This window comes from Lonchura striata, chromosome 5, assembly GCF_046129695.1.
Source record: "Lonchura striata isolate bLonStr1 chromosome 5, bLonStr1.mat, whole genome shotgun sequence".
Taxonomy (NCBI): Eukaryota; Metazoa; Chordata; class Aves; order Passeriformes; family Estrildidae; genus Lonchura; species Lonchura striata.
In genome coordinates, this window is record NC_134607.1 from 3,870,083 (window position 1) to 3,888,181 (window position 18,099).

Here is an 18,099-nt window from a genome sequence, read left to right on the forward strand (position 1 = left end):
AGATATTTTGCTTCTTACTTAAAGTTTTCTTTATTTTAATAGCTTATTCTGGTTTATAGTGGAATAAAAGCCATCATTAGAGATCAAAGGACTAGTAATAGCTTCTCAGGAATTTTTTAACTCTAGCATGAAAATACAGCCTGATGCACTTCAAGCTCAGGTCAGCTCAAGAACTCATTTGACATGGAATAACTATTTTAACATTTCCATCCTTTCCATTTTTCTGGTCTGTAGCCAAAACAGGATTGTGCATCATGTTTGACCTAAATTCATTTATTCCTTTGATCATCTGAGACCCTCCCCCAAGAGACCTCTGTTTCATATGTCACTAAAGCCTTCCCATCTCACTGGTCTTAAGCTTAAAACCACTCATCAAGAGAGGTTTAAAAGATTTAAAATTTTTTTTTCTTTTGTTATTAGAGCTCATTGCTTATTTTGCACAAGAGGCTGGACAGTGATGATGGAAGTGCTTATAGCAGTCTTTGGTTTTATAGACCTGTTTTATCAAAGTAACAACACTTCAAACACATTTGCTTATGGATTTTTTTACATCTGTGTAACCTGGTTCTGCTCCTGTGATATTATACAAGGAATTCTTATTTTCTTCTACCATAACTCTGACCCACTGTAAACTTCCAAACACTGGATGTTTTCAGGAGCAGGCTTGACAGTATCCAAGCATAATTTCCTGATTCTATGAATGCATGTAGTTGTACATGTCCTTCTATCAAGGGAGACATTTATTGGTCCTGCCTGTCCAGCATCTCTGACTAGGAGGTTTCTCCCAAATATTTCAGGACAATGTGTAATTTGACTATGGAATATTTTTCATCAGTAAAGACATGATAGCTGGTTATTTTTTTTTCTGGGCATTGAAAGCAGAGAGGCCTGGAGTAAATTTATATATCTATATTTATATAACTAATAATTAGAAATTACTCATCTTTGGTTGCCTTTTTATGGAACAATTGTTTTCACCTCTAGAGAATGAAGATGGAATTGCTGTAAGAGTTGCAGCTCTTGAGAGCCAGTAGGATTCTTGTGTCAACCTACAGGTGCTGCAGTCACTGCTGGGAATTCCCTTGCAAAACTGAACTCCCAGGAAATGCCCAGGGCATTTAAGCAACCTGGGATAGTGGAAGGTGTGCCTGGGGGGGAGGGACTGGCTGATCTTTAAGGTCCTGCCAACCCAATCCATTCTATGATTTCATGACCACAAACTTCTGTAGGAGTTTTTGTGGGGGATGTTTCTAATTGTTGGCCAGTGGGATCTGTAGTTCTGACCACTGTAAATGTTCAAGAAGGACTTCTGGATGATTTACTCCACAGTCACGTGGCTCTTTACTATCAGGGTTAGAAAATGGTCAGAAGAGTCTTTGCACTGTGCTGTTCACTGAAGAAAAAACACTTTGTGGAAGTGAGGTTCTCTGAAAAAAGAAGTTTTCCACAGCCAGGAACTCCTGTGTGGCTCTATTCCCATTCTGAATAATACCAGCTACACAGCTCTGTCCCCTCTGGAATGTCATGAAAGGAAATTTGTAATAATGTATTCTGTTCAATTGTGCCTGTTGACCACCTGAATTTTTCTTGTTCTTTTAGGCATTGGCACGTTAATAGCAAACAATGTTTATGATGCAGCCTACCCACTTCACGATGTACGTATGCACTATGAAAAAAATCCAGTTTTCTGCTGGTGTCACTCAGGAGACATCCATGCACAGATATTCTCATTTGCTGGCTGTGATACTGAAAATCTCTTCTAAGTGTGATTCTAATATGAAAACTCTTCTATAACTACATTTCAAGTTGCGAACTAAAAGTAAAATTAACAATGTAGGAACAGGTAACCAAACTCTTCTTTAGTTTTTTCTGCTTTTACATCAGTTATTAAATTATTTTCTTTCTCCAGGGTGAATATGAAGGCCAAAATGATGACATGAATGAAAGAAAGGTAAAATACATTGCAAAATTTATTTAATATTATATTTAATGTAATAAATGATGTTATAAATCTCTCTGTAAAGCCTTAGCCATTGTACAAACAAGTAGATGTTTTAACAAATGCATATGCTTTTTGAATTACAAATTTTCCTCTATTTCTGCATTTAAAAATGTTTTTCCAAGATTTTTATAATGTCTTCTTACGAAGCATGTCAGTTAATTAAATTTGAAATTTACACCTTGAAATGCTTCCAGATTCCCTCTGCATGCATATACAAATTTTCAATGTGTCAGGAAGCTAAAATTATTAAAGAACTCATATAATAATTTTATTTTCCTAACCAAATGCTCCTAGAGAGCTGTGGTTACTAAAATAAAATATTGTTGTACTTTTCATTTGATTGTGCATTCAACTAAATTGAATGCAATTTCTAAAAATCTGCTTCTTGTTATTTTGTAAATAAAGTTTCTAGCTATCAATACACATTCAAAAATAGATCAACCCTCAAGAGAAACAGTGTGAATTCAAATAGTGTTTAATATATGTGCTTACTTTTAGAAATGGAAAAAACCCATTTAATTTCTATTAAATAATCTATTTAGTTTTATAGATTACTAATAAGTAATCTATTAAGATCCTTTGCATATTGTTCTCTAATGTTCATTTTATTTTCCTTCATATGCAAACAGTGGGATAGGAAATGCAGAGGGAAAATAGGGAGAGAAAGGGGAAGAGGGCAGAATGAAGAAAATGGGAATGTTTGGAAACCTCCAATATATACTATACTATAAAGACTGAGTTCATACAAATGGAAGCCATACAAATAAATCTGATTTCTTCAATGTTGAATTAGTAAAATTTGAAAACATAATCTTTGCTGTTTTTGGTAAATAATGTTGCCATTCAGCCACTAGATGTCTTCATGTGCCATATACAATTTAATTTAGTGTATGAACCTTGGTAAGCAAAATAAAGTTAGAAAACAAACTATAAAATAAGCTATTTTATTTGTGCCTGTTACTTTGAACTTTTTGTTCATGAAGGCATTGTCTCCTCTGGACTTGTAGAATTTTCTCTGAGAGGCAGCTCCACAGATTACTGACTTGGACAACAAATATTTTAGAGAAAAAAACTAAATGAAAGTTAGTGAAAGGAGGAAAATTGGGTACTGTGGAATGGGGGAGAAGAGGGCCTAGAGGACCAGTGTCTGGAAAAATATTCCCCCTACTAGTTGTATCTTGTGCTGCCCTCTTTTTATTCTGCTTATTAGGCTCAGTTATGAAGTGTTAAGTATTAAAAACATAAAAGCTTCTTTCCAGAAATACTTCATTGATTATTCACATATGTCCCTGCTGCCTAGGCCTCGAATCTTCTGTAGTATTCCTATGCATAACATCATCTGTTTTCTATCTGAATCTAATAGTCTCAGTGTTTAATTTCCTGAAGAAGCCTGATCAGGTTTAAAAGAAAGGAGGGCATTTTTAAGCTTTTTTTTCCTGCCCCCTTTTATTTTGCCCACTTTAACATATCTGTATCTTTGAATTCAGTTTTTTTCTTGTAAAACCCTAAATATGAACTCAGTTCTTATGGGGTACTTAAGCCAATAGGGCAGCACAAGTAATTAAGGTTTATGTACCAGTTTATAACATAAAAAGTTAATCCTTATGAACCTTCTTCAGGATTTCCTTGGAGAAAAATGCACAGTGACACAACACTTTTTTTCCATCCTACAAAAATTAGAAAGCTGCAATGAAAACCTAAGACTGATAGGGTTTTGGTTTTTCCTAAGACTAATGGAATTTCCCAGTTCCAGTGTGGTTTCTTCTCTTTAAAAAAAAAAAATAAAAAATATACTCACTATGAGTATAAACACTAATCTTTAAGTTTCTGGCCCACTGGCAACTTGTAACCCTTCATTGCTGTCTCTATGTTTGACATTAAAAAAATCCATGAGGGTTTTGTAACCCACCTGGGAAATCCACTGTTGTCATCTACTAGAACAGCATCCCTGTTATTAGAAGCAGATTAGAAAATTCCTATAAATGTACAGAAAGTACCTGTTCCTAAATGGAATGCTATTTTAGATAGAATTTCTCTTTGCTCTTCAAATTCCATTCTGTAGCTGCCTTCAAAGCAGCCTTTGGGGAGTTTTAGGAACGTAATAGTTTTAACTTTCTTCTTCTGTAAGAGTGAATGCATTTATTAGTATGATTATTTATGGCAATAGATAAAATTTTGTAGGCAATGCTTGGGGATAGTAGCAAGGGGTGATTTTGAATAGGCAAGAACAAATATTCATATGAAAATATCCTTATGGCAGCCAGGACAATCCTCTTCAGTGAGGTTGTCTCACATAAATCATGAGAATGAAAGAGGGAATAAACAAGACCATCCCAAATTCTTTGCCTCTTGTAGTTGAGCGTGTCATGGTCAACCTACCCCAGGTCCTGCAAGGTTTTCTTTTATCCCTGCTCCTGTTCCAGCTGCAAGAATTTTCTGTAGAAGCTGGTCCTTCCTTTGAGCTCTCTGTAAGCTGTGGGGGAATCTGCTTTTCCATGGGCACTGGTGGGTTTAGCAGCCCCAGGAGTGCAGCAAATATTTTTAACTCTTAGATGTTTGTGAAAAGAGAAGGGGATAACTTGTTTCAAGTTAATTTTCAGGGTTTTTTTTGCTTTTATTGTTTTTTTTTTCATTCTTTAGTTGCTGTATGAAGAATGGGCAAGATATGGAGCATTTTACAAGTTTCAGCCTATTGATCTCATAAGGTAATGTGGACTTGTATAAAACACCAAGGGGCCTTTCTCTGAGGTGATACAGATTATTTCATTTCCACTTACTTCAGCAAATGAAATCTTGGATTGATCAGAACATTGAAAATAATGTCCTCACTGCTTTTTTTGTGGCTCTGATAATAATTTACTATAACAAAAATCCATTCAACCATTGTTACCTATGCTTTTGGATAGTGCTTATTCCTGGAAGAATGTCATACTTGTTTTTGGGGCCTTTTAGGTATTGATTTGTTCAAAGGAGAGGAATTCCCATTTACATAGGTGAATCTTTATTGGAGGGTATGGTTCACAAAATCTGGTGAATAATCAGAAGCTGGTGTTCACATCATGAATCAGTGTGAAAGTATTTGACAGTTTTGAGATGGATGTGAGTTTTTTACTCCTGGTTTTACAAGTTTTATTCATCTGAACACATCCATATGTGTTCCCAGTAGGGTTTTTTTTTTGTATATTTATAAATTTTTTCTTTACAAACATGGAAGAAGTTGGCTTTAAAATAAGACAAAACAAAGCAGTCATAATTTTTTAGGATTTCCTACAATAACTAAAAGAAAGCCAAAACAAAACAATTTTTGTTGTATCGTATTTTGTTTCTACTATAAGTACCCAGTAAACAAAAAAAAAATTGAGTAAACAGCTGACTAGAAATATTCTTTTACAAGATGTCTACCTCAGAAGAAATGAACTAAGATATTAAGAAATAGAAAAAAAAAATCAACAAATATCCATTTTAAAATCATCTGTATGTACAAGAAAGATGACAACTGTTACCATTTGTCTTGAATAACCAAACCCCAACCATTTTTTATTATATGATCTACCCCTATGTAATTTCCTGCAAAAGCTGCTGTTGGTAATATGGATAACCAATAAGCTTTGTAAAATATTTTGTTATATTTTGAGCTAAAGCTGAAGTACTGCATGTAATTTCTCAAAGAGTAAAGCACTAACTTTTAATGTGAAAGGAATTGCTCCTTATTGGGAGCAAGATGTTACAAACTGGCAAGTGGAAGTGAGACCATCAAACCTTACTAAGGTTCTGCAAGGCTTTGAAATTTCCATTTTTTTTTTGGTTTCAAAGGTTTTGTGCAAAATTTATGTAGCTTTTGTATGGCAGTTACTGTGGGACAAGCTCCTGTATGGAACAGGTAAGCTCAGAATGAGATTACAGCACCTGCTGTGTTAGTAAATATTACCAGTGTTAAATGAAACTGTGACTGGCTAGAGGAATTCTCAAGTTCTAGCAGACCTGACAGCTCAGCTGAGTTAAAAATAGAGGTACATATGCTTGCACTCCATCTTCATTTGTATTTTGCTGTCTCCATTATAATGTTTCACTGTGCTGATATGATTTCATAGAAATCCTGTGGTTTAAACTTCTGTGAGAAACAAAAAGGAGAGCAGACATGTGCAATTGATTGTCTGTTCTCAGAGATGACTTTTCTTGCTTTTATCTTCCATATTTTGCTTGACTGCAAGTTTGACTGTTACCACTAAAGTAAATGTGGTTTTTATTTCCTGGGTAATGTTAGAGCTTTAGTGTAGATGTACCTGGAGAATGGCCACCCCTCTCTTCCTGCTGGTGAAGTGGATTTCACTTTTGTGCCATGGGGGTATCTGAGCTCAGCCTTGATGTGGATACTTATTCCCTTGGCAGACATCAGTCACACTTTGTGCTTTTTGGTAATTTACTGTGACCCTCCTTTCTTAGACTGCTTAGATTATACTCCACTTTTTTTTTTTTTTTCTGTTTTTTTTTTTTTCCTGGTGTAATTTAAGTTTAAATTCAGGCTTTGATGGACAGCTGAAGCAGCATTTATCTTCCTTTTTACTCAAAGCCTTTCCTGCCTGCTGTTTTCAAATGCATTAACTCTGTTGAAGTGTGCTGCTAATTTTCAAATCCAGCTTGCAACATATATTTAACTATTACTGTTTCACTCTTATTCAGTAGGACTGCAAGCTTAAAGCCATTCTTTAACTCAAGTGTCTATGCTGGAAGATGAGATGTGGCACTGTAGAATTATTATAGGTTATTCCTGGTGCTTTGGGACCTTCCTTCTGACCACACAGTTGTGCCAGTTCCCAGCTGATTGTACACCAAAGACAGGAACCATGTATTTATTATGCTCACTCTTGGTACAGCCTGGGGATTCTCTTCTAACATCTCTAAGCCTCAGGGAATTTAACTTCTCAGTCAGTCTTGGAATATTTTAAAGTTCTTAATAACAAAAGGAAATGAAGGACCATTATAATATTCACCATCAATTCCATTCACTCCTGTCTCTTAATCTGTAAAAATATCCTTCTCTGGCTTTGTGGGCTGTTTTGGGCTATAAGAAAGAGCAAATTTTTTTTGTCAAGGAAATGCAGCTGTGAGTAAGGGAAGCTTCACCAAATAAGAACACAGCGTGTGTTACATATTTCTGTTCTACAGCAGAACAATTTCAGTTAAAGACTTTAAGGAAATATATAGTGCAGATTGTGCAAGTAATACAGTGTGAATTGAAGTTTGATTTGTAAGATGTTACAACACCTCATCTCTCAGTGTGCATCCAGTTATAAAAACGCATTGTTTGAAACACAGTCTGCCTAATGCAGTGCTTTATTTTCAAAAGTGTATGAATGTCCAAGAATTAATTTCAATTTTTTTTTGTTTGTTTCTTTTGTACTCACATGAAGAAGATTATAAACAGTTATTTGAGAAAGAAATAATGAATTATTTGCTAGCAGATATCTTAGGCTACAAGTACTGAAAATGAAGAATGAAAAGCCCTGTACCTTAGTCATCTCAGGAAGGCCTGAGGGATATATTAAAAAGTAGAAAATGAAAACTGCAGTTTTAGAATTTTCAGAGCTCTGGAGGTCTGTCTGCTGTAACACACCTTTTCTGACATCCTAATTTAAGTGTTGATTTTCACTAGAGAAGAGTTTCTCTTGTGTGACAGTAATTCCTCTCAATCCTTGCACTGTAATATAAAAAAATTGCTATAAAAACATCTGTATCTTAGTGATTTTCTTCTATTTTTGATGATTTTCTTTTCTCAGATGAATCTGAGTTCAAACTCAGTTTTTAGCAAGTTCTGAAGTGATGCTACTGTTGATCCAGAGACAGGGAAGATGCTCCTCCCTAAGAGTTCTATGACTTTGCATAAAGAAAGCAGGTTTCATATTTTTACATGCTATTGAATATTAATCAAAGTTTTAACAACATGATTTTAGAATTAATAGGTTGTCCTTAGACCTCCTCTCTGTAGAAAGCAGAGCTGGCTTGAAAGCCAGGTCAAATTGCTCATGCATTTTGAAATCTGGGATGGAGATCACACAGCTCCACCTCTTCCAATACTGCACCACTTTCAGGAATATTTTCCCCCTCTTTGGACCAAGTATTCCTTGATCTTATTTACAGTCATCGCTTTTGTCTTTTAGCAGTGCACCTCTGAGACTTTTATCAAGTCAAGAAAATACACAGGAAGTGCAAGAAGTGCAGTAGAAATTTATGATACATTTTATTTCTTCTTGTAATGCAACATTTATCACTTTGGAGTTCTAAATGACAGATGAAGGGAGTAATCTAAGGTTATGATGTCAAAAAGATGTGGTCTCCCTTCTAAGACAAAACCTTAATGCATGGAAAACTGGCACATTTTCCTCTTAATGGGCATCTTGAAGCACCTACAGCTGGAAGGCCAGGTAGGAACTGAAATTCCAGGAGTAGACCATCCTTTTAGAGAGGATGTCACCTTTTAATCTCTTGATCTATTAATATAAGATTACCTTACCCCAGGAAAATGAAGCAGAGTTGGCTCATTTCTAATTGAGTTGGAGCTTATTTTAATATCACTGCTTCTACAGGCCCCAAATAATTTTCTAAAGGTTTTTCATATGTTAATTTCTATTTTCCATTTCTAGAACTTCACCAAATTTCTTAGTAGCTAACCAGCTGCATTATCTATAGCTAGATTACTTTCAAAGCTCCAAATGCCTCTTGCTGTAAAGCCTGAGAGTGGGAAGACATGTAAAATTGAGACTATGTATACAAGAACTCTTTTTGCAGGAGCAGGTAGGAAAGCGTGTGAACTAAAATATTATTTATAGTGTATAGCACATAAATCAAAACTCTGGAGTTTCTGTTAGTCAAACTGTCTAGCTAATATATTCCCTCCTTCCTATCTTTAACTCTGTTTTCCTTTGGTATGGAAAATTGTTTCACCTCGGTGTGTAATGAATTCTGGCCTTTCATTGTGGTGTACCCATGTTGAACCTGAACTTGACTGAGCATCACCAGTCCCCCCCTGTTCCTGCCATGAATGCTGTGTTTCTAAAGCCTGGAGCTTGCTTCTCCTGGCAGTTTGTAAAGCTGTGACAGACCTGTGATCCAAAGTTTGACCATCTCAGCTCTGGAAGCTGTTGCCTTCTCTTTGAGTGCCTTGGGGCCTGCATAGGACAGCACTCAATGTAAGCAATCAGGTACCCAAATTGTCAGTACTGGTTTGCCTTCTGACCTTTTGCTTCTTTCATTAATCTTCACCAAAAAAAAACCAAACAAAAACCAAAACAACCCGAAACCTGGAAGTATCTGCTTACCCTACTTAGGGTAGTTTTAAAAGAGAGAGAAAATAAGAATAGGGGAGTTCTGCTAAAAGGTTGTTTTTATTGTCTTTAAAGATAGGTGTTTCTTCCTTTGCAAAAATGTGGTTAAGATCAATTTGTTGTACATCTTGCCCCAGCTGAGCCCTTCTATCCTGTCCAATACTGAACAAGTGACTTCTTTGTTCACCACCATGATTTGCAGGCACATCTTCAAGTCTTTTTTGCTCCGAATTCTCAGGACTTGAAAGTAAAGTCTGTGATGCCCAGTCACAGAGGAAATGTTATTCAGTCGATGCTTATTATAACTTATTATAACTCTGGGGTTATTGATCCTCAAAGTAGTGATTCTTTTGTATGCTTTAATTCCTCAGCTTCTCTGTCCGTCCTCCGTTATTATTGTGAATTAATCTCACCAAATATTCCTTTTTGTCTTTTTTTTTTTTTTGTGGAATGGAGCCACTTTGGCAGAAACACCTCTGTAGCATCTGGTTATCTCACAGGGACTGAAAAACTCTCTCTGATGCACTGTGTGCCTGCAACTCTTCCCTGACTGTCTTTAGCAGGCAAATATTCAATGTTCACAGAGATGCTGAGGCTGCCTGCAAGGAATTCTGTGTTAGGAAAAAGAGATAACAGCTTTAAGCCTGGGAAAGTGCAGAAATCGAGCAAACACAGCATTAAGTAGGAAAATGCCCATGAGATCTGCCAGTATCTTTGGCACTTGTCCATCCAGCTCCTTTCCAAAACTCTGCCAAGCTCAGGCCTGAGGCAACAATCTGAGCATATCTTCTGCTGTAACCCTACTGCACTTTGAGGCCAACATCTTTTTATAGTTCCAAGAATCTCTACAGTGAAGATTCCCTTCCCGACGTGAGATCGGTTCAGCTTGCAGTTCATTAAAGTTCTAGGTGCAGGGGGAAATGCTGTGCCAGCATCCACTCATCCTTGATGTCCCTCCTGCCAGAAGCACTGAGCTTCCTGGAGGGGACCAGAAATATGTGGGACTCTGGAGCAGAGTCTGAGCTGATGAAAAATCAACATATTCCCCATAATTATATCTCTTTCCCTTTCCACGACCCCATTACAGCCCACAACCCCAGTTTATTTATGAATGGCCTTTATTATCATGCCATACATGCATAAAAATGGTTGCATTTTGGGAGTTTGATGCTAGGGCTGCATTTTTAGCTGAGTTGTATGGGGTTTTCCCTCCCCTCACTGGAACTTCTCATCACAGGCCCTGCCCAAGTGCTCCAGCCATTGTTTATTGCAAAGCACAGGGGTTTTGCTCATGGTGCATAAATCACCAGGGAATTTGTGTTGAATTATTCTGCTGGATGCAGGCCTGTGACTGGAGTGAGATGATTTACTTACAGCTCTGCATTTCACAGACTTTGCCAGTCCTGTAGGAAGTGCTTCTTTCTGTCTCTTTTGGCAAGCCCTTGGGCTTATTTATTGTTGCTTGTATGAGAGATGGAATTTTAAACCAGTAGGCTTGGATTGTAGTGGTGAGGAAAAACAGATCCCTGCTTTCTGATAAACATAATTCCCAGGCTTCAGACAACTGTCCAAGCACTAGGATCCTCATTACCACCCAGATTCCTGCTGCAGTGGGATTTTCAAAAGCTAGATCCAGCAGAAGATGTGTATACCTGCATAAGGACAGCAAAGTCAAGTCTCTGATGACTGAGGGTGCTGCAAAACTTCCTAGGGTGTCCCACTTTGACTGTGGAGTTTTTCAGGCAACTAGAATTCAGTTTTCTTTGTGTTAAGAGCTGTCTTAAGCTAAGTTCAATAGTGCCTGAATGATACCTAAATTTCACAGCCAAAAACTTACACTTTTGAATGGGCATGACTGACAGGTCCCACCCAAAAAAGGTGATGTTGTTGGAGGTGACATCAGCGTGTTTTGATAGGAAATGGAAATTTGTTCTTTCAAACTGGAGGAAAAAAAAAAGACAGAGGCGTGTGGCCACATTTGGAAACAGAAGTTGTGCACATTTAACTATTTACCTGCATGTGAAGATTTGTAGGAATCTAGAGAGGTGTGTGGCTGGGAACTGCAGGGAGTAGAAAACAGCTGTTGTATTTGTGTGGCTACAGGTCTACTTATCTTTCCTGTAGAGATGTTCTTAATGTCTTAATCTCTGTAGAAGGTTCTGGCTGTGGCTTAGTGGGCTGAGAGAAAGGTCTTTTCTGGCTCCTGAATGCTGACCAGGGGTCAGGACCAACCCATTTCTGGTTTAAGGGTATTCCCCCATGCTAAGATCTTCTGTATGAGGATCCTCTCTGTCCATAAATTATATTAGGACAGACCATGGCTTTGTCTGATCCAGTAACTTGTCTCTACAAGGGAAGAGATCAAGAACTGGGCACCACATAAAAATTATGCCCAGAAACACAAGCTTAAGAAAAGCTTTCAATATGGGAAATCTGTGAACTTCCACAGTCAGTACAGAGAGCAGGAAATTTAAGATTTTTATGCCATATTGAACAGGGAGTAAGAAAAGGACAGAACCAGGCTCTTCTGAGCTGTGTGCTGTGGCAAGAGGTGATGGGCACAAATGAGAGTAAGGTAGATTAGCCTGTAGTCCCTAAATCATTCTTCTTGCCCTTCCTGAAAATGGAGGTCACATCTGTTTTCCTCCAGCTTTTGGGCACTTCTCCCAGTTGCCATCATCAATCAAAGATTACCAAGAGCTGCCTTGCAATGACATCTGCCAGCTCCCTCAGCCCCCATGGGTGCATCCCATCAGCACCTGTGGACATATCAACATCCAGTTTGCTGCAGTATTCTCTGACCCAATCCCCTTCCACCAAGGTGACTGAAAGATAATTTTTTATACTTGTTTTTAATTGGAAATGATACATCTGTTTATTAGCCACCAGATGGTGTCTATCTGACAGCAGTAGCACTCTGCAAGCACTAACAAGGACCTACTTATTAAAATAAAAACATGAAATGAATTTAGGCTGCAGTAAGGGTAAGCTATATTAACTTGAAAACAAGAAAACTCTCATGAAATATTAGTTATTATAAATGAAAGATATTTAGGAAAAGATGCCAGTATTTGAGGTTCAAACTCTTGTTAAATAAGATGAATAAAATCATGCAAATTATCTTGTGGAAACTGGAGATTAGGGAAGTGATGAGATGCAATGACCTCACTTTTGTTCAAGCACAAAAAGGCAGAAAAGCAAGTTGTAATAGGTACAAAAAAATAGGAAGTAAAAGACTAAGTAACCTCCTTTCCTAAAAGGAAGTCCAAAAGAAAGGCTGATTCATATGATATAGGTTTCTCCATATTTGTATTTGTTTCTTATAGAGAAAATATTATCTGTATAACTGAATGAATTGCTTCTTATATAGAGTGTCACTTGATGCCCTGAGTTGTTTATAGAATGAAACTTCCTTCCTCACAGGTAAGCTCTGATCAATTTTCATTAGCTTTGAATTAGCCTCAGGTAGCCATGGATTTTTAATTTTCCAGGTTGGGAAGGTTGTTGACTTTTTAAAAAATGCTAAATAAAGAGAATTAATTGAAGAAAGGTGAGGAGAGGCAGAGTGTCCATGGGTTGTCTTATGCATGAATTTTTGGATGTGACAGACAAAGCACTGCATTTGTCCTGTTGAAAATGCCTTACCTGAGCAAGGTGTGCTGTAGCTTCTGCAGGCTCAGGGACATTTAGAACTTTTTTACACTAAGCTCATGACAGGAAACATCAACAGAATAATATAATCAGCCACTTAATCCTTTCAAAGCTGTTCTGAAGTTTTGTATTGTCCCGGAACACAGGAGAATGCAATTACAGTGCCTCTCACTACCCAGCATCGTGTAGTTTGCTTATCCATTTGGCAGTTGTCAGCCTTAATTTCTGTCTCAGTCACATTACATGTCTACTTATTATGCCTCTATTGTTCTTTCTCCCACAGTCAGTAAACAAAGGCTTTTTTTCACTTTATAATCCATCACCACAAGCTATGCACTTTCAGCTGTATTCTGACAATTTCTTGGAATGGAAGCCTAGGGTTCATGAATCTGTAAGGCTTAGGGAGTGGTTTGTCCTATTTTTATTTCTTTTCAAGATAAAGTTTGGCCTTTTGCCATTTTAGATTGCATTTAGTACACAAATCCTGACTTATTATTAATTATTATTGACAGTTATTAATATTATTATTAATAATAATATTTTCCTAGGTTGTTGAATACACTAGAATTTGAGAATTTGAATATCCCCTTCCACAACATCAGCTTCTCCCTGTTACTCTGCTGAAGAGTAATTTTTCTTAAGAGCCAAAAAAGCTAGGGAAAAACATAGTTTTATCTCTAAGTAAAATTTGCAATTTTTGTTCTCCATCTGTTCTTCATGGAGTTGCAATATTTTTATAGTGGATTTTTTTTTTCTCCTATAAGGAATCACAATTAAAATTTCACAGTGCCTTGAAAGATAAATATATCTCTAATTTAGGTAAGTTTGACTTCAAACTTTTATACCACTGGGGGACACAGCAAATATGTTAGGTAATGTTTTCAAACAAGAACTTTAATAACAAAGGCTTGATTAAATGGCTGTGGTGGCACATTTCTTCATTCTGTTTTCAGGGGAAAAGGGTCAGGTTCTAAACTCCATTCAAAAACACACTTTTAATTACTCTCTACTGGACATTCTTGATTTTTACGCTGAGTATTGGGGAGAAAGAAAATGCTTTCACCTTGAACAAAGTCTCCTTTCTTTGTTTTCTGTATGGAGAATCAGCTGGCCTTTCTAAAGGACATTTCCTTTCCTACCTCAAACTCAGATGCATTGAATTTATCTGAGCTTCTGTAGTTGTTATTTTTTTCCCCTCTTAAAATTTTAATTAAAAAAGTTTTTCAGTCCCTTGGCACATTGTTCCAAGGGTCATTGTCTTCTGCCAGGATCTTTTCTTGGCTTCCATGTTGCTCCATTTGGTGCACTCTCCATGTATCTGGATTTAGCACTGATATGTTCCTTCTTGAGACTGCCTGGATGGAATATGTGCTGTCAGGCACAACCCTGGTGGAAATCTCCAAGATCTCTGGATGCACAGCAGCCCCAATGCTGCTGCTGAGTGATAATTCCACCCAGGTGTCCCAGATGGTTGTAATAAATGCTTGAATCTTGCCCTGAGAAAATTTTCAAGCAAAGAAAGAATGGCAAATCCAGAAAAGTTTGGACATAGACAGCTCGACTTGGAGTGAAATCTTGGGGTGCTCAGCAATGTTCCTGATTGTCTCGTAGTGACTGGGGCTTTCTCTGTAGTCCAGCAGTCTCTGAAAGAAGTCTGAAGTTTTGAGATGGAAAATTTCTATGGTGGGAACTATTATCTCAGAATCAAAGGAAATACCTGTGTTCTGAATTTACCATGTGCTGGAAATTGCTTCTCACTTTCTAAGGGTAGTCACAGTTCTACCTGCAGCATAATGGTAGATTTTCTTCTGGTTGTAGAAGCCCTGAAAGAATAAATTGTGTTCTGGGGGCTGTTGCCGTGGGCCAGAGAGGGAATGAACAGGGAAAGAAATTTTCAAACTAGTAAAGATGCTCTGACATGAAACTAAACTGCTCGTCCTTCTCCCCAACAGCAGAAACACCAGAATTTCACCCCCAAACTGTGCAAATAAGTTTATTTTGAAGGCATCGGTAATATGTGTGACTTGGTTGACCATTTGCATGGGGGAAACCTCCCCTAGAGGCAGCTGTAGGTCAGTTTTGTTTTGCATAAAAGCTATTGCATCTGAACGACTCCTCCACCAAAGGGATGGTGGAATGAAATGGAGACATGAAGTGACAGCTGGAATAGAGTGGGCTATGGAAATTTAAAAACTGAAGGATTCTGCACACATTTCCCAGTTAGGTGACTCAGTGTCCACAGCGCCTTTTTCTCACTTTTTAAGCTTTGTTCCTGAACGTCTCCAGAGTTCTTTCCAGCGTGTGTCACGCACCACATGCTTTATTCACATTCCAGGTACCCACACTTGTTTTCACAGAGTCAAAACTGAAGGGTTTTTTTTCCCTTCTCTTTTTCTCCCCCCTTCCCCAAACCTTCGTCTATTTATAAATTGCACAACTTGGCACGGCAGCACTGTGACCAACGTGCGAGCAGAGGGTTTAATAATCAGTTATTCTGTTTGATGTTGGTTTTGCAACCAGACAGACCAAAGTGCATTGCAGATGTCTGGTTCAAGTGTTATATGGGCGAAGCAGAGGGAACTGAGCCCACATTTCTTCTGTGGCCTTCTCAACACTTCTAATTCTGGGAGGGAATACACTTTCTATAGGTGGTTGTTGTTGCTGCTGCTATTGGGAGTTCTTAAATGCTGTTTCTAATAATCTGCTGGAAGAGCAGCACTTGCTCAGCTTGTTCAAGAGTTACAGGTAATTTGATCAAATCTTTCCTTAAAGACATGATTCTTGTTCATGAGAACTCAATACTTGGTAGGTGGCCGTTTAACCAGCCTTTATAAAGTCCTTTAAAATGAAAGGCACAAAATTTCACTTTATAATGGATGAACACACAGAACAAAACCCTTGGGTGCTGCTCCTGACAGGAGCAGTACACATTCTTTATCAAAGCCATTTTGCCCTTTAGTTTGGAAATAGCCCCTGCCTCCATGGAGTATGTGCATATAAAGGGGCATTTCCCTAATGCAGAAATAAAGTTCACACAATGGCAGGGACACACTTTTTTGGTGACATTCTGCAGTATCCATGAGCACACTTTGGACAGGATTAGTCCTTGACTTTGCCTGGATATATGTGAGGCAGATGTGAATTAGCTACTGAGGCAGGGCAAGACTCTGGTCTCAATTCTCCTCTTCTGCCATTCCAGCATAAATCATAGATAATTCCTATAGGATAATAAAATCAGACTGGTTTTATCCCAATGTAAATGAGAGAACATGCCAAGTTCTTGGTGTAAATATATAAAAACTTGTAAAAATACTTTTTCTTGACTTGCATCTTCCTCTACCCTTGAAGCATACATTTTCCCTCCTCTGTTAATTTATTACTGAATCCAGCAGCAGCTGCAGTAGATGTTGGTACAGGGGGTCACAGGTGTTTGCAGAGCCTTGACTGCTATTCAGAGGAACCAGAGAAGAATTCTTGGGGTGTGTCAAAGAAAGGACATGTCTATGTCCTGCGTTCTTCTGACTTGATTAACTCATTTTGAAATTGTTGATTATGTTTCCAAGCTCTGTCATTGCTTCTCCTTAGATTATTTAACTTTCTGGCTCATTGGTGGACTGAGCTTGGGCACAGCATCTTAATTATTTTTGTTTTTCAAAACAGTTAAGTCACAAAATACAGTGCAGTTTTCTTTTTGACAACTGCATTTTTCCATACTGCCAGGACACTGTTGAGCTCTTCTCACTTTCTTTTGGCATGGATACAAATAGCAACCCTTCACTTTATAGGCTATAGGTCACATTTATCACTGGAAGGCTTAAAAATTTGAGGGCAAGCTTCTTGAGCCATAAACTTCCCTGGCCCTGATCAGTTACTCTTTAGTGCTGCTGGCATTTGAACTCTTTCTGTGCTAATTTGTGGCCCTTTGTCAAAAGAACAGAGAGTTTTGAACAGCTTAGATTGTGGACAGTTTTTTTGGTGCCTGCTCTGACCTATTTGAAACACATTACTAACTGTACCCATTGCCCACCTCTACAAACAAGGAAGCAGTATGAAGATATAATCAGGATTATCTCCCTCTGGTCTCGCATTTCCTGCTTTAATGTCAAATTTAAGGTTGCCACTCCCCAGTCAGAAAGAAACTTGAGGGCAAATGGATTTTTCCTCTATTCTGTACTGTTCCAACATCATTGCTGCTGTTTGTTGACTTACACAGGAGGCTTGAAGAAAAAAAATTGAAATATAGAACTAACCTTCTGGTTAGTTCTATATTTCAGTCACATATGCCTTCTTTCACTTCATATTTAAGTATGTGTGTTAAACAAACTATACTAACAACATAGTATATTAACATATAATATATGTTAAATATATATTTATTTTCAAATGTCAAAATAAAGGAAAGCTGCTTCTTATAATTACCACCAAAATTACCTGGCATGTGCCAGATCAGAGGGCAGTCCCACAGTACATGTGTATTTACAACACAAATATATTTATCATTTCATAAAATACACCATATTTCCTTGTGTTCTCTGCAAATCCATTGTCCCAAGGTGCTTCAGATCTTAACTTATTGACATTCAAGCCACACTGTGGTGATTTCACTTGTGCTGTTTGATAATTCCTACAGTTTGTGGCTTAGGGTACCTTGCAGCCTCAGGTGTAGGGGCTGTACTCTTTTCCTTGAAGATTCCTGAAATTTCCCAGCTTCTGGGTGGCATCCCCTCATACTGAAGATAATATTGTCTGTGTATCTCCTCAAAATGCTTTTGTTTTGCTTTCCCCTTTAAGATTGCATGCATCCTTTCTAAAGCATAAGCAAGTTTGGTTAGACATGAGAAAATAGAAGCATTCATGGAAGGCAAAACTGAAATAGGCAGGATTGCACTGCCAGTTTTCCATAGAAGAGCCTGGAAGTGCAGAGTTAGTTGCAGCTGTGATGGTGTGAGAACAACAGCAGGATCTGTGGTAATAAAAATCCCTCACTGTTGTTTCCCTTATCCGCTTCATCTGAGCTGGAAGTGACTGTGGAGGCTTGTCCTGCTGTCCCGTGGTTCTCTGCCATGGTTGCACTCCTGCCCTATCTCTCCTGTGGTATGTCTGGCCCTTAGTCCCAACTTCTGG

General features: G+C 37.9%; 1 protein-coding gene across 1 annotated transcript in view; it reads left to right on the forward strand.

Annotated features, from left to right (window-relative positions):
- The window catches only part of ANO2 (anoctamin 2), a 131,377-nt gene that overhangs the window by 35,065 nt on the left and 78,213 nt on the right, over positions 1-18,099 (forward strand). Inside the window, exons 8-10 of the mRNA XM_031503685.2 lie at positions 1,600-1,655; positions 1,910-1,951; positions 4,643-4,707. Coding sequence (XP_031359545.2) covers positions 1,600-1,655; positions 1,910-1,951; positions 4,643-4,707 — 163 coding nt within the window. The remainder of the gene's footprint in view (positions 1-1,599; positions 1,656-1,909; positions 1,952-4,642; positions 4,708-18,099) is intronic.